Source organism: Grammomys surdaster, unplaced genomic scaffold, assembly GCF_004785775.1.
Source record: "Grammomys surdaster isolate TR1022 unplaced genomic scaffold, NIH_TR_1.0 126398, whole genome shotgun sequence".
NCBI lineage: Eukaryota > Metazoa > Chordata > Mammalia > Rodentia > Muridae > Grammomys > Grammomys surdaster.
Genome location: NW_021621192.1, coordinates 3406718 through 3419558, shown reverse-complemented (window position 1 = coordinate 3419558; position 12841 = coordinate 3406718). Strand labels below are relative to the sequence as shown.

The following is a 12841-nucleotide window of genomic DNA, read 5'->3' as shown; positions in this document are numbered from 1 at the left end:
AGAGAGAGAGAGAGAGAGAGAGAGAGAGAGAGAGAGAGAGAGAGAGAAATTAAAATTACAAGTTAAATTGTAAGTTAGAATTATAACTTGTAAAGAATATATATTCATAATAAGAGTGCAGACATACAGTTTTTATTTTTAATGAGTAAAAGTGTTGAATGGACACTACAAAAAAAGCCATAAAGACAACCATTATGACAAGAAAATGCTCTGCCTTTAGTCCTTAGAGAAACAAGGTGTGATGGTGCTCGGCCCAGGGAGTTGCACTATTAGAAAGTGTGGCCCTGTTGGAGTAGGTGTGTCACTGTGGGTGTGGGCTATAAGACCCTGACCCTAGCAGCCCTCAGGTGAAGATGTAGAACCCTCGGCTCCTCCTATACCATGCCTGCCTGGATGCTGCCATGTTTCTGCCTTGATGATAATGGAATGAACCTCTGAATCTGTAAGCCAGCTCCAATTAGATGTTGTCTTTATAAGAGTTGCTTTGGTCATGGTGTCTGTTCACAGCAGTAAAACCCTAACTAAAACACAAGGCTTTAGGAGAACACTGCTTTACTCCCCACTATCATAAATAAGTCACCTATTGCATAGAAGAGAGTTCATACACAGAGTACTCCAGAACACCCAGGTGATGTTTGAGAAAGAGGCAGTATGTACAGTGCAAAAAGCTAATTTCCCAACAAATGTTTCAGGAAACATCTGGAAACAGAAAAAAAAAACCCGATCTAAACACAGATCTTCGGCTTTCAAAAAATATTTCAGATCTGATCATGAACTCTGTAGTTGGTGTAAAACTAATAGAAGAAAATCTTGGTAGCCTTGGGAGCAGCATAAAATTTTAGATATCTTATGAAGACCACTAAAGTCAATATATGAAACTTCAAATCTGTGATATCTATCTATCTATCTATCTATCTATCTATCTATCTATCTATCTATCTACCTACCTATCTATGTATCTATTCTATTCTATTCTATTCTATTCTATTCTATTCTATTCTATTCTATTCTATTCTATTCTATTCTATTCTTTTTATTTGAGACAGGGTTTCTCTGTGTAGCTGTGGATGTCCTAGAACTTTCATAGTAGACAAGGCTGGCCTCACACTCAGAGATCTGCCTGCCTCCACCTTCTGAGTGCTGGGATTAAAGGCATGTGCCACCACTACCTGGCTCTTTTCTTAATTCCTAAAGCTCAAATGATTATTGTGTAAGTGGTAAAATAGAGTCTGTCCCCATGTAAGCCGAAGAAAGAGGGTCAAAATAAGTTAATATAGATTTTTATCCAAAAAAGAGAAATAGAAGAGAATAAAAGAAAACTTCAGCAATCTATGAGGGAAGGGAGGCAGGATGAAAGGATCTCAGAAAGCACAGAGGTGAGGGTGGGATGGGGCGAAGGAGACATGCCTTGCAGAGAATTACATGTTAATTCAGTCTCAGTGCTGGCACGGAGCAGAAGCAGAAGCTGCTTTCAGAAGGTAAATTAGATGGAAATCTAGAATCCCATCTTCAAGACGAGCTCACAGGCCTATAATCCCACCAGAAAGACCAGGAGTTCAAGGTCATCTAAGCCTAGGTTTGGTACGTGCTTACACGGGCTACATGAGACCCACCCCCCATCTCAAATCCACCACCATAACAGGAAAGTTAGATCGTAAGAATTATTCAATGTTTTGGTGGCACAGGGAACAGAAAATTTCTAATCTCCTTTTTATGGCTGAGGTGACTCCTGAAGGCTTCAGGTGTCACACTGGTGGCTTGGGTCCAGCTTCTGCACCCATAACCTCTAGAGTTTATGACAGTATCTACTTATAATTATGGTATCTTTACAGTGTTTCTGTCAACTGGAATTTCCCTTAAGAATGGAAGCCTGTTGGTGTGTTTGAAAATTTAGTTACAATTTGAATACACTCAAAAAACAGGAAAAAACATCTACCCATGCCAAGTCAATCATTCTGGTTTTTAATAACACGTCTTATCATTAAAGAATATTTTGAATCAAGGTCGTAGCTTGTGTCTCTAAATCTCAGAACATTCCTAAAGAATAGAAGGTTAATAAGTATTTGCTCGATGGCTTCTCTGACATTGGAATTCTAGTTAAGGATATCTAATTCAAGATGGACTATTCATTTTTCTGTTTTTATGGTATGTTTGACTCTTCACACTACCCACTTCAGAATCTTAGCCTCTAAAATACTCAAATGACACAAAATGTCACCCAAAGTAGTACTAACATCTTTAAGGCTCTATCATAGACACACATATATATGAAAGATGAAGTAGTTTGTTCATATGATTACATGTACAGTTGACTCAAAAAAGAAGACATTAGGCTGGTCATGTTTAGTAAAATGTATTCATTGTAGAGAAAAGCAAGGAAGAAAGAAACCCTGAAAGATATATGAAAATAAACACATAAAGTATATCTTTTGTTAAGATAAAGGCTGTTTAATATCAGCTACTGGATTAACTTTTTCAGTAAACATAATAAATATTTTAATAAGCTTTCTTCTTCTAGTGAAGTAGCATAGATAATGAAAACAAATATTCCATGGCTGTTCTTGAAGCTCTTTCTGTTTCTTTTTTCAGTCAGTCAATTTAACTTAATGATTAAACCTCCTGTAGAGTTTTGGTGTGATAACTTGAGTTTCAATCCAAAGGTCCAATATGGCTCAATGGTATCCATACTAGGTATAATTCAGGGACAAAACTGCTCAGCACTGAATGGCATAAAACTTCATAAATTAGAGAACATTTACCCGTGCATATTGACTACTTACAAGATACAAGTCATCATCTCAAATCGCCAAATCTCAAACTATTCTCAAAATAGTTTCACCGGGCAAAATTTCTTACACTAAGGGAGAAACTGAGGCATGGAAATGCTGACTATGGTACCGAGTCATTTGGGTAGTAAGCAGCCATGTTGAGATTTAAAGCAAGGTAGTCTGGCTTTTTCAAATAACTTTGTATTTAAAAAGTATTTAGCACATGGACATATGAGGAAATAGGAAAGGGGGAAGGAGGAACACGACAGAGACATGTAACTGGAGAATTGAAAGTGAGCAGCACCCCGGTCACCTCAAACATGCTTTCCTCTACTTGTAAGACAACATCTCTGAACTGTTGTAGATTTTTAAGACTAAAATGAAACTAGTGTTTCAGGATCAGTTGCAGGAGTGAGATTTATTACTGAGTTTGATTCTGCATTTAGTAAAAGGAAAGAAAGAAATGATTTTCTCGAGCAGCAGTAAACTCACCTTGATTCATCCTGATAACATTCATTTTCTATTGAATGAGAATTATGAGTGCTATAAAGTCTGACCTTGAATTTAAGACTATATAAACCTTCTGTAGCCCATTGTTAGGCAGCTGAGGAACAAGTCTGTTCTGTAATGGGAAAGGAAGTTTATATCTGGAGTAGGGAAGGAACAGAAATCAGGGAATTCTTAGAGCTAGAACTGTAGAATACAGTTAAATAAGACATTGCCATTGTGTGTTGAGGTTCAGATGCCCTCTCATTAATAGAAATCAAAGAAATCATCTCACCATTGTATCGTGAACATCTGGGCATGTTTATATTAGGATTAGCTCAAGCTTGTAAATATCAAAGGAGAGAAATGCAATTAAATCCGTATTCATATTTAATTTTAATTGTCAAGTGTGCTGGGTCTCAAAGCCACTTTACTTCTTATATTATAAGCCTCTTCCTGTTAGAAGCATGAAGCCAAACCACTGTAGATCTCTTATGTCTATCACTTATAAAAACTGTATTAGGCATTTTTTATGAACACCTATTGTGAAAGGGCTGGGGTTCTGGAAGTACATAGATTTCTTCCCGTATAAATGTATGCTGCAAGATTGCTGACCATATGGGTAAACAAGAGGCTATTTGTAATGGGAAAAACCTTAATGAATCCTGGAGTCTCATGGTCATATACCACTGTCTTAAAGCCCCAGAAAAACAAAAAAATATCTTTGAAGCATTTACATTTGCATTTCTCTTACTATTTTGAAAGAAATCATGGGGATCTGCCAGCTTTGTTATCTCATTTCTGAACACAACTATTTGAGAGTTCTTCATCCATGCTACGGACTGAATGGGTCCTCTTAAAATTCATGTGTTGAAGTTAATTTTCCATTATCAGAGCATTAAATGGTAATTTTAAAAAAGGTAACTCATTAATGAGGGTAGGTCTTTCATGATGGGATAAATTCCTAAAGGAATTATGAGAACAGAGTTGTCTATTTACATCACATAAGACAAAACAAGAAGACACCTCAGAACCCAGAGGCAGACCTTCTCTAGACACTGAAATGGGTGCTCACTTTCCTTCAGACTCCCTGTCCCTGTAACTATGAAAACTGAGATTTCTATTGTGTATGATTACTTACTTATGATATTTTGTTTCAGTCACCCTAATAGACTAAGTCTACCTTCTAGCTGTATAAGATTTATGTATTCATCTCAACAACTCAAAGTTAATTGTAGGGAATCTATTAGGTTTCTAATTCAGGCCTCTGTTCTCTTCAACAAAGTAAGTCAATTTGAAGAGATGTCCAGTAAAGAGAACTGTGAAAAGAGAGGAACTGGGAATAAGAATCTGTATTGGGTTGGTAGGAAAATGTCCATAAAACAGAGACATTCAGCTGGAGACCTCAACCATCAAAGAAGATGTTCATGAGAAATAGATGGTGAAGCTGTAGGTAAACTAACACTACAGAGAAGAAACCAAGTCTAGAACTCCATTTGGGAATTGCACAAGCTCTCAGTACTATTGTAAGTTTCTTTTGCCCAGAGAAATGTCAATGGCTAGGATCCATGTGTTAAAGACCATGCATAACATATTACATTTGGCAATAAATAATATCACTATTAGTTAATAATTCCATCAATGTCATATAAAAAGGACAGGCTACCCAGCAAACCCTAAGGAAGTTTCAGCTACTCGTGTGCAGCATCGTCTGTTGTCGGAACCAGATCCCTAATTGCTGGTGACCTCATGGTTCAGAAGTAGAAATTGGACTTTTAAAAGTTTCATTTGCTCACAGAAGGTCATTGGAATTCTATAGATCATGCCTTAAAGTGCTTCTGTGACATTTGAAACAATAGTTTACTTAAGGGTGGCTTACACTTAGAATAATTAGAGTTGATTTGATTTATGACTTTTGGGATACTATGGATTTGTCTTTCCATTGAAATTAGGCAGTGGCCAGGATGAGAAACATTATAAAATGATGTTTCTTTTGCTGTTTTGAGCTAGAAGATTAAAGCAGACAAACTATGATGCTGCAAAGTTAGAGAAAGCACTTTAACAGTCTTCCAGATGACTACAAAGCTCAGCAGACACTACACCACAGAAATGCATAGGTAGAGTAGAAGACTCAGAAAACCTGGGAACTGAAGCCTGACTCCTAATTTATACTCCACAGACTATATTATTACAGAAGAATCATAAACGGGAACACAGCAGACTTCTCAAAGAGTGCAGCAGGGCAGTCTGATTGTCAAGCTTACTGCACCATTGAGAACTGGGATTTTCAGATCTTATGGAGAGAAATAAAAAGGTGAATTAATTTGCTCTAGTTTCCTTTGTGCTTCTGAGAACAAAACCCAGTGAGACTGTGGTGCATGTTCAAATTCACAGCCCTTGTTGCACAGATATATAAATCCAAATTTCTTCTCTCAAACCCTGTTTCTCCATATATAACACAAACAGAATATACCTGCTTTAAATGTGGTTATCTGGATTAAGTGAGAAAAGATAACACGAAGCTTGCGGTATGCTATCTTAGTCATAGAGTTTTTGAAATTGTAAGGTTTAGAAAAATTAAATATAAAAACTAATACTCACTCTGTGGCCAGATAAAACCATTTCATTGATATTTTCTCAAAACAGAAGTTGGAAGTTTTCTTTATTCTTCTGTGTTTTATTTTTTCTTCAAACAGTCTTATTCTGCTCAGAATGACCTTGAACTCCATCAATCCCCCAGCCTCAGCCTCCTGAATGCTATTATAACTGTGAACCTCTATATGCCTAGCATGGAGGGTTTTTTCTTCTGTTTTTCACAAATAAGTTATCATTTTTTATGTGTGTGAAAATACATTCTGTTTATATGAAACGAATTTTGAATATAGTAAATTAATTTGAACATAACTTAATGTATATGTGCTTGTGCATGTGGTTTTTTTTTCTAAATAACATATTTATAGTTAGGCAGGAGTGTGGGATCATGGCAGCACTTGGAAGCCTGACACAGGATGTTTCATACTCAGGACACGATGAGTATGATGTTATCTGGGATACAAATTGTGAGTTCCAGGACAATCTGAATAAGATCTTAAAATAAGATCTTAAAAACAAGCAAAACTGGCTTTCACAGACAGATCAGTTTCTCTGAGAACAATCAAAAAAGGCTTTCACAGATAGGTCAGTTTCTCTAAGATATGCATGAACTCTGTCTCTTAAGAAAAAAGTTAATTTAAGGATAACTTATAACTAAGTAAGGAACTAACCAGAAAATACTCCGTAATGTCATTAGTAGAATGAATGGAGATGGGAGGGAAAGAGATGAAATACCCGGAAGTAGTTAAAGAAAAAGAAGGAAGTGACATGAAACTGAATTAAACAGATACAAACAAAACTAAACAAAAATAAACAGAACTAAAGCGCACTCCAAATAAAATTTACAAGGCGCGCACACAGCGGAGACCAAACAGTGTCAGTCTTTATCCTTTCTATTTGTTAATGATCGTGATGAAACCTCTAATCTTCTGTTGGCTTTACCCCAAAGCTAAGGGATATCCCTTATATAAAGAGCCAACTGACAAACTAACACCAAGGGCAAAGCTAGTCTTTCTGAGGAGCTGCTGTGTTACTACTCTGAGAAACAGAACTTTTAATACCCTTTACTTCCTGCAACGGCCTCCAGCGGCTCGGAGGTGTGCCCATCCCTAAACAGTTCCCCCTTTGCCTTTGACTAATTCGTACTTTCTGTCCTCTGTTCAGTATCGTTCCTCAGGTTGGTTTTGTATTTTGTCCTTGTAATGGTTTGATTTAACGGGGTGTTATTTCTAAGTCCCTTTGAAAACAGAAGTCATTATGAATGCAACAAGAAGGAAGACATTTCTCAAACATAAATCCTTTAAATGAGATCTTACATGTTTAATGCACGTAACAGCGAGAGAGACTCTTTATGGGTTTTCTTAAACCTGAATTAAAGTGTTTTACAAACGTTAATGTTTTTAATTTTATTCTTTCGTTCTGTTTAATTTCTTACTCAAGTTCTCTAAATGCTGCCAACACAGTATTCTCTGAATTCTATATTTTTGGGGGGTAATGTAGGGATGGCTGCATTCCATGCTACCTCTTCAACACCAGCCAATATCAGACATTTACTCTCAGCATGAGATTTTGCCGCCTGGCACCACTGCAGGGCAGTTCTCTGCCTTCATTGAGGGCGCACTGCTCCGCCTCACTGGTATTAGTCACCTCTAGTCACTCAGTTTCACACATTCTACACATGAACTCTGAATCCCTTTATAACAGTGGTTCTCAACTTTCTTAATACTGCTATCCTTTAATCCTGTTCCTCATGTTCTGGTGACCCCAAACCATGACATTATATCATTGCTACTTCATAACTGTAATGTCACTAATGTTGTGAATTCTAATGCTTTCAGATGGTTTTAGGTGACCCCTGTGAAAGGGTCATTTGGCACCCAAAGGGGTCATAACACACAGGTTAAGAATGAGTTCTTTATAGCAAATCTCCAGAGACAATAGGGATACAGTGTTAGAATCATTAAAGATTTTTTTTTTGTGGTCTCAAGGGCTCTATTTTAACACCATCATTTTACACATGACCATACCTCTGTCCCTATTATCCTCAGGAGGCCTGGAACACAGCAGGAAACTTACGAACACATGCTAAGACAACAGGAAGATAACCTTTAAACTCCTTTTTAACTTTTTCAACTTTAACTAATTTTCTACACCTGCAAAATGGGAAACTTGTACATAAACCTAAGCTCATTTCACACACATCTCTAGTGGTAACATCTCTAAGCTTCCTTCTTGAGATGAATTTCTAGTCAGTACATGGTTGCTTGGGAGTCTGAAGTTCACAACTATTTACCTTCATAGGATTTAGTTCAATGAACCCAAATACACATAGTTATACTTTCTACTGTTATTCATTCTATCAACTCAGGAATTAAAATAGCACAAAGAAGCCAGTTCAAAACTCATTCTTCACCCTGCTTATACACACACACACACACGTTTTACATATAAAGCTGCCCATTAGCCTTCACTTAAGTGGTACACTTCACTTAAGTGGAAGGCAGCCATCCCCTGGACAAGGCACTTCCCTGGCACTGAAATATCAGGTAGCAGAGTCAGAGGTTCAATGCCATCACCACCCCCAACACCCACTCTCTGTCTCAGTAGATTATAACAGGATGACATTACCTCTGTTGATCCTTATGACCATCCTCCAGATGCCCAGGCCCAAAACGATGCCCGTCAGCAGCCCACACACAATAGCTATCAGTACCCGGACGTTGCAGGAACTCATGGTGAAGTCAAAACAAAGCACCACTATGTGCAAAACAGCTGGCTTCTCCTTAAGTCAAGAAATGTAACCAGAGATGGTTATAAAACATGAAAAGAATTCTTCCCTTTAGTGTTCTGTCTGGCAGGTGTTCTCATATTTTAAGAGTTTTGAAGTTAATTTAGAATAATGCAGTTGGAATCACTGAAGAGAAGGTGTGTTTCTGTGTGCAGTATGCTCATTGTTCACCAATGTAGATCAAGAGACAAGGATTCTCAGAAAAGGAAACTAACTCAGAGCAATAAAGAAGAGGCGGGATTAGCCTTGAGGGTCAAAGGGTGAATACCTAGACAAGAAAAACAGTCAAGGAAGCAGGCAAGCTAGCAGAACCCAAAGAGGAAGTCAGGAAGGCAATGGATCCCTCTGGTTATCTTCAGATAAGTCTGGTGAACTTTGGTTTTAAGAGACTTCAGCAAGTGCTTCAGGATAGTCAAACACCCTCTTGGATAGGGTGTCAGTGTCAACGAGATGATAAACTGCAGTGGCCACATATGATTCTATACTCTTCCTTAAGGAGCCTACATTCTAGCAGCCGCAATTGGCGAGTGAGTCTATTGACTTGGGGAGGATCATAAAACACAATAAAACAGAATTACAACTCATCTATTATAAGTTAAATTATGTGTCCACACTCACGTGTTGGAGTCTTAACCCAAAGCACCCACAGTATGGCCTTGATTAAAGATAAGTTTGATATATAATTGAGTTTAAATGAAGTTAATAGTGTGGGTCTTATTCCAGTATGATTGGTGTCTTTATAAGAGAAAATTTGGGCACCAATGTGCGCAGAGGGACAATATCTGAGGAGACAAAGGGATAATACAACCAGTTACAAAGAAAGGCTACAGAGAAACTCTTGGAGTACAGCCTTCCTTCTGAGTCCTAGGAACCAACTAAGATGACATCTTGATTTAAAACAGTAATTCTACCCTTGTGGGTTGACCGACCCTTTCACAGGGATCGAATATCAGATATCCTGCATATCAGCTATTTCATTCAGAGTACAATTCATAACAGTAGTAAAATTACAGTTATGAAATAGCAATGAAAATTTTTATGGTTGGGGGGGGTCTCTACAACATGAGGAACCGTACAGTCCTGTAATTTAAGCCGCAAGGTTTGTAGTACTTTGTTACAGCAATCTAATCACAAACTGCTGTCTCTCTGAAGTTGCAGCGGTGACTCTGGGAATCCTGCCTTACTTTTCTCTGCCCCTCCTTAGTCTTAAATGAAGGTGCTAACGAGCACTCATGTGATTGAAGCTCTGGTTCTGGTGGATGAATCAGTGGGTGGTTCCTCTGATCACTTAGACCCATGATGATAAAGTACCTTCATGTGTCAGGACTGTCACAGGCAGGAACAAGCCCTCAAACACTCATATTGTCCCAGGGTGAGAAGCCAGGGTATAACTTCTGATAAGACAGATCACAATTGTTAAAGATAACAAAACGTGTTACAACAGAATACTCTTCCATAGTACTAGACATAGATTTAAAAAATAAATTTTACATCCAAACTGATCATCTGTTTACCCCTCAAAATTATGTTATCAGTCCCCACTTCTCAATAATACTTCCTAAAGTACAACTCAGGGGGATATTAACATAAAGTCCTAATTTTGCCTCAATTTAGAGCTTCAAAAAAAAACACATTAATATGTCACAGAATGAAAGAGTTTAAAGACTGCTACAGAAGAAAAATACCCAAATGAATCCATGTTCATTGTCTGTTGTGAATATGTAATATTTATTTATTTTTTATTTTTTTAATTGGATATTTTATTTACAGTTCAGGTGTTAGCCCTTTACCCCATTCCTCCCCCTGCCCAGCCCAGGAACCCCCTATCCCATCACCATTCCTCCTGCTTCTATGAGGATGTGCCTCTACCTACTCCCCCCACTCCCACCTCCCCACCCTCGAATTCCCCCACACATGGGGTCCAGCCTTCATGGGACCAAGGATCTCTTCTCCCACCTATGTCCAACAAGGCCATCCTCCCCTACATATACAGCTAGAGTCATGGCTCCCTCCCTAAGTGCTCCCAGGCTGGTGGTTTAGACCCTGGGGGCTCTACTTGGTTGGTATTGTTGCTCTTCTCATGGGGCCACAAACCCTTTTAGCTCCTACAGTCTTCACTCTAACTCCTCCATTGGGAACCCCATGATCAGTTCAATGGTTAGCTGTGAGCATCTACTTCTGAATATGTCAAACTCTGGCAGTCCTCTAAGGACACAGCTATATCAGGCTCCTGTTGGCACGTACTTCCTGACATCCACATCAGCATCTGCCTTTGGTGACTGCACATGGGATGGATATCCAGGTGGAATGGTCTCCAGATGGCCCCTCCTTCAGTTTCTGTCCCACGCTTTGTCTCCATATTTGCTCCCTTGAGTATTTTGTTATTCCTTCTAAGAAGGATCGAAGTGCCACCACTTGGTCTCCCTTCTTCATGAGCTTCATGTGGTCTGTGAGTTGAATCTTGGATATTTCAAACGTCCAATAATCATTGAGTGAATAGCATGTGTGTTCTTTTGTGATTGGGTTGCCTCACTCAAGATGATATTTTCCAGTTCCATCCATTTACCTAAGAATTTCTCGAATTCATTGTTTTTAATAGCTGAGTAATACTCCATTGTGTAAATGTACCACATTTTTTGTATTCATTCCTCTGTTGAAGGACATTTGGGTTCTTTCCAGCTTCTGGCTATTATAAATAAGGCTGCTATGAACATGGTGGAGCATATGTCCTTGTTATATGTTAGAGCATCTTCTGGGTATATGCCCTGGAGTGATATAGCTGAGTCCTCAGGTAATGCTATGTCCAATTTTCTGAGGAACCACCAGACTGATTTCCAGAGTGGTTGCACCATCTTACAATCTCATCAACAATGGAGGAGTGTTCCTCTTTCTCCACATTCTTGCCAGCATCTTCTATCACCTGAGTTTTTGATCTTAGCCATTCTGACTGGTGTGAGGTGGAATCTCAGGGTTGTTTTGATTTGCATATCCCTGGTGACTAAGGATGCTGAACATTTCTTTAGGTGCTTCTCAGCCATTTGCGTTTCTTCAGTTGAGAATTCTTTGTTAAGCTCTATACCCCATTTTATAATAGGGTTATTTGGTTGTCTGGAGTCTAATTTCTTGAGTTCTTTGTATATATTGGATATTAGCCCTCTATCAGATGTAGGATTGGTAAAGATCTTTTCCCAATTTGTTGGTTGTCGTTTTGTCCTATTGACAGTGTCCTTTGCCTTACAGAAACTTTGCAATTTTATGAAGTCCCATTTGTCAATTCTTGAGAGTAGGGTACATAAAAAATTATTCATGGAAATCCAAAGGATCCAGGTACAGGGAATTTAAAAACCATTATACCTTTTCTGTAGAATGCATATGTTTTCAATTTGTATAACTTACTATATATTATGTTTTCAATGTTAAAAATAGCAATGTTCCATAAGCAATAAACTAGAAAATGAGTTAAACAGGAAACACACCAAACATGGTGCTATCTACATTTCAGATGTTCGCCTCATTCATTTCATAACTCATAGCCTTTGCCAGTGCAGAAACAAGGATGAGGTTAGAGATGACTTGAAGATGAGCCCCGTGGTTAAGGAATATTGAGCAATACTAGGTGTATAGGATGTTCTGGAGCCTCCAGTGTGTCCATATGCATCACACGTTGCTAAGTTCCTAATGTTTCTTAACTACAGATCCTTCTTCCCAGGAAGACTCTCCCAGAGGTGTCATTCTTCAGAATATGATATGGAAACTCTGATTTGTGGGGAAGAGAATGACAATTGCTGAGAAGGATCGTGTATGGTTACCTTACCACGATGATGGTTGTTTGTTTGTTTGTTTGTTTGTTTGTTTTTCCTTGCAAGGTTGCATACATTTTTGAAGGGAAAGAGCCCACCAATGGCTGAACACTAATTTTGGTGGTACTTAGACATTTTCTTCCCCAAGTCAGTGGCTGTACAGGAACCCTGGGATGCTATAATGCTCATAGCTTCACATAACTTTGTCACTTTGGTCTCATTGTTGAATTCATAAGATTTTCCTTATCATTTAAGAAAAATAGAAATTTGTGGTATGGAAAGAATCCTAGGCATAATTCAGATGTTTACATTTATATAAAGATATGAATTGCTATCATTTAAAATATTATATAAACTGTCATTCTTATGGTCTAGATATGATATATCCCTTTCCAAAAGTTTATTTA

General features: G+C 38.2%; 1 protein-coding gene across 2 annotated transcripts in view; it reads right to left on the bottom strand.

Annotated features, from left to right (window-relative positions):
• Positions 1 to 8821, bottom strand: part of Adgrg7 (adhesion G protein-coupled receptor G7) — a 59877-nt gene extending 51056 nt beyond the window's left edge. Inside the window, exons 1-2 of one of the 2 annotated variants that reach the window (XM_028760322.1) lie at positions 8649 to 8821; positions 8475 to 8603 (exon numbers count right to left, since the gene is read on the bottom strand). In XM_028760322.1, the coding sequence (XP_028616155.1) occupies positions 8475 to 8580 (106 nt within the window). In that variant the 5' untranslated portion in view covers positions 8581 to 8603; positions 8649 to 8821. Of the gene's footprint in view, positions 1 to 8474 lie in introns of both variants that reach the window. The other variant, XM_028760323.1, reaches the window with a different exon arrangement.
• Between the last annotated feature and the right edge of the window lie 4020 nt (positions 8822 to 12841).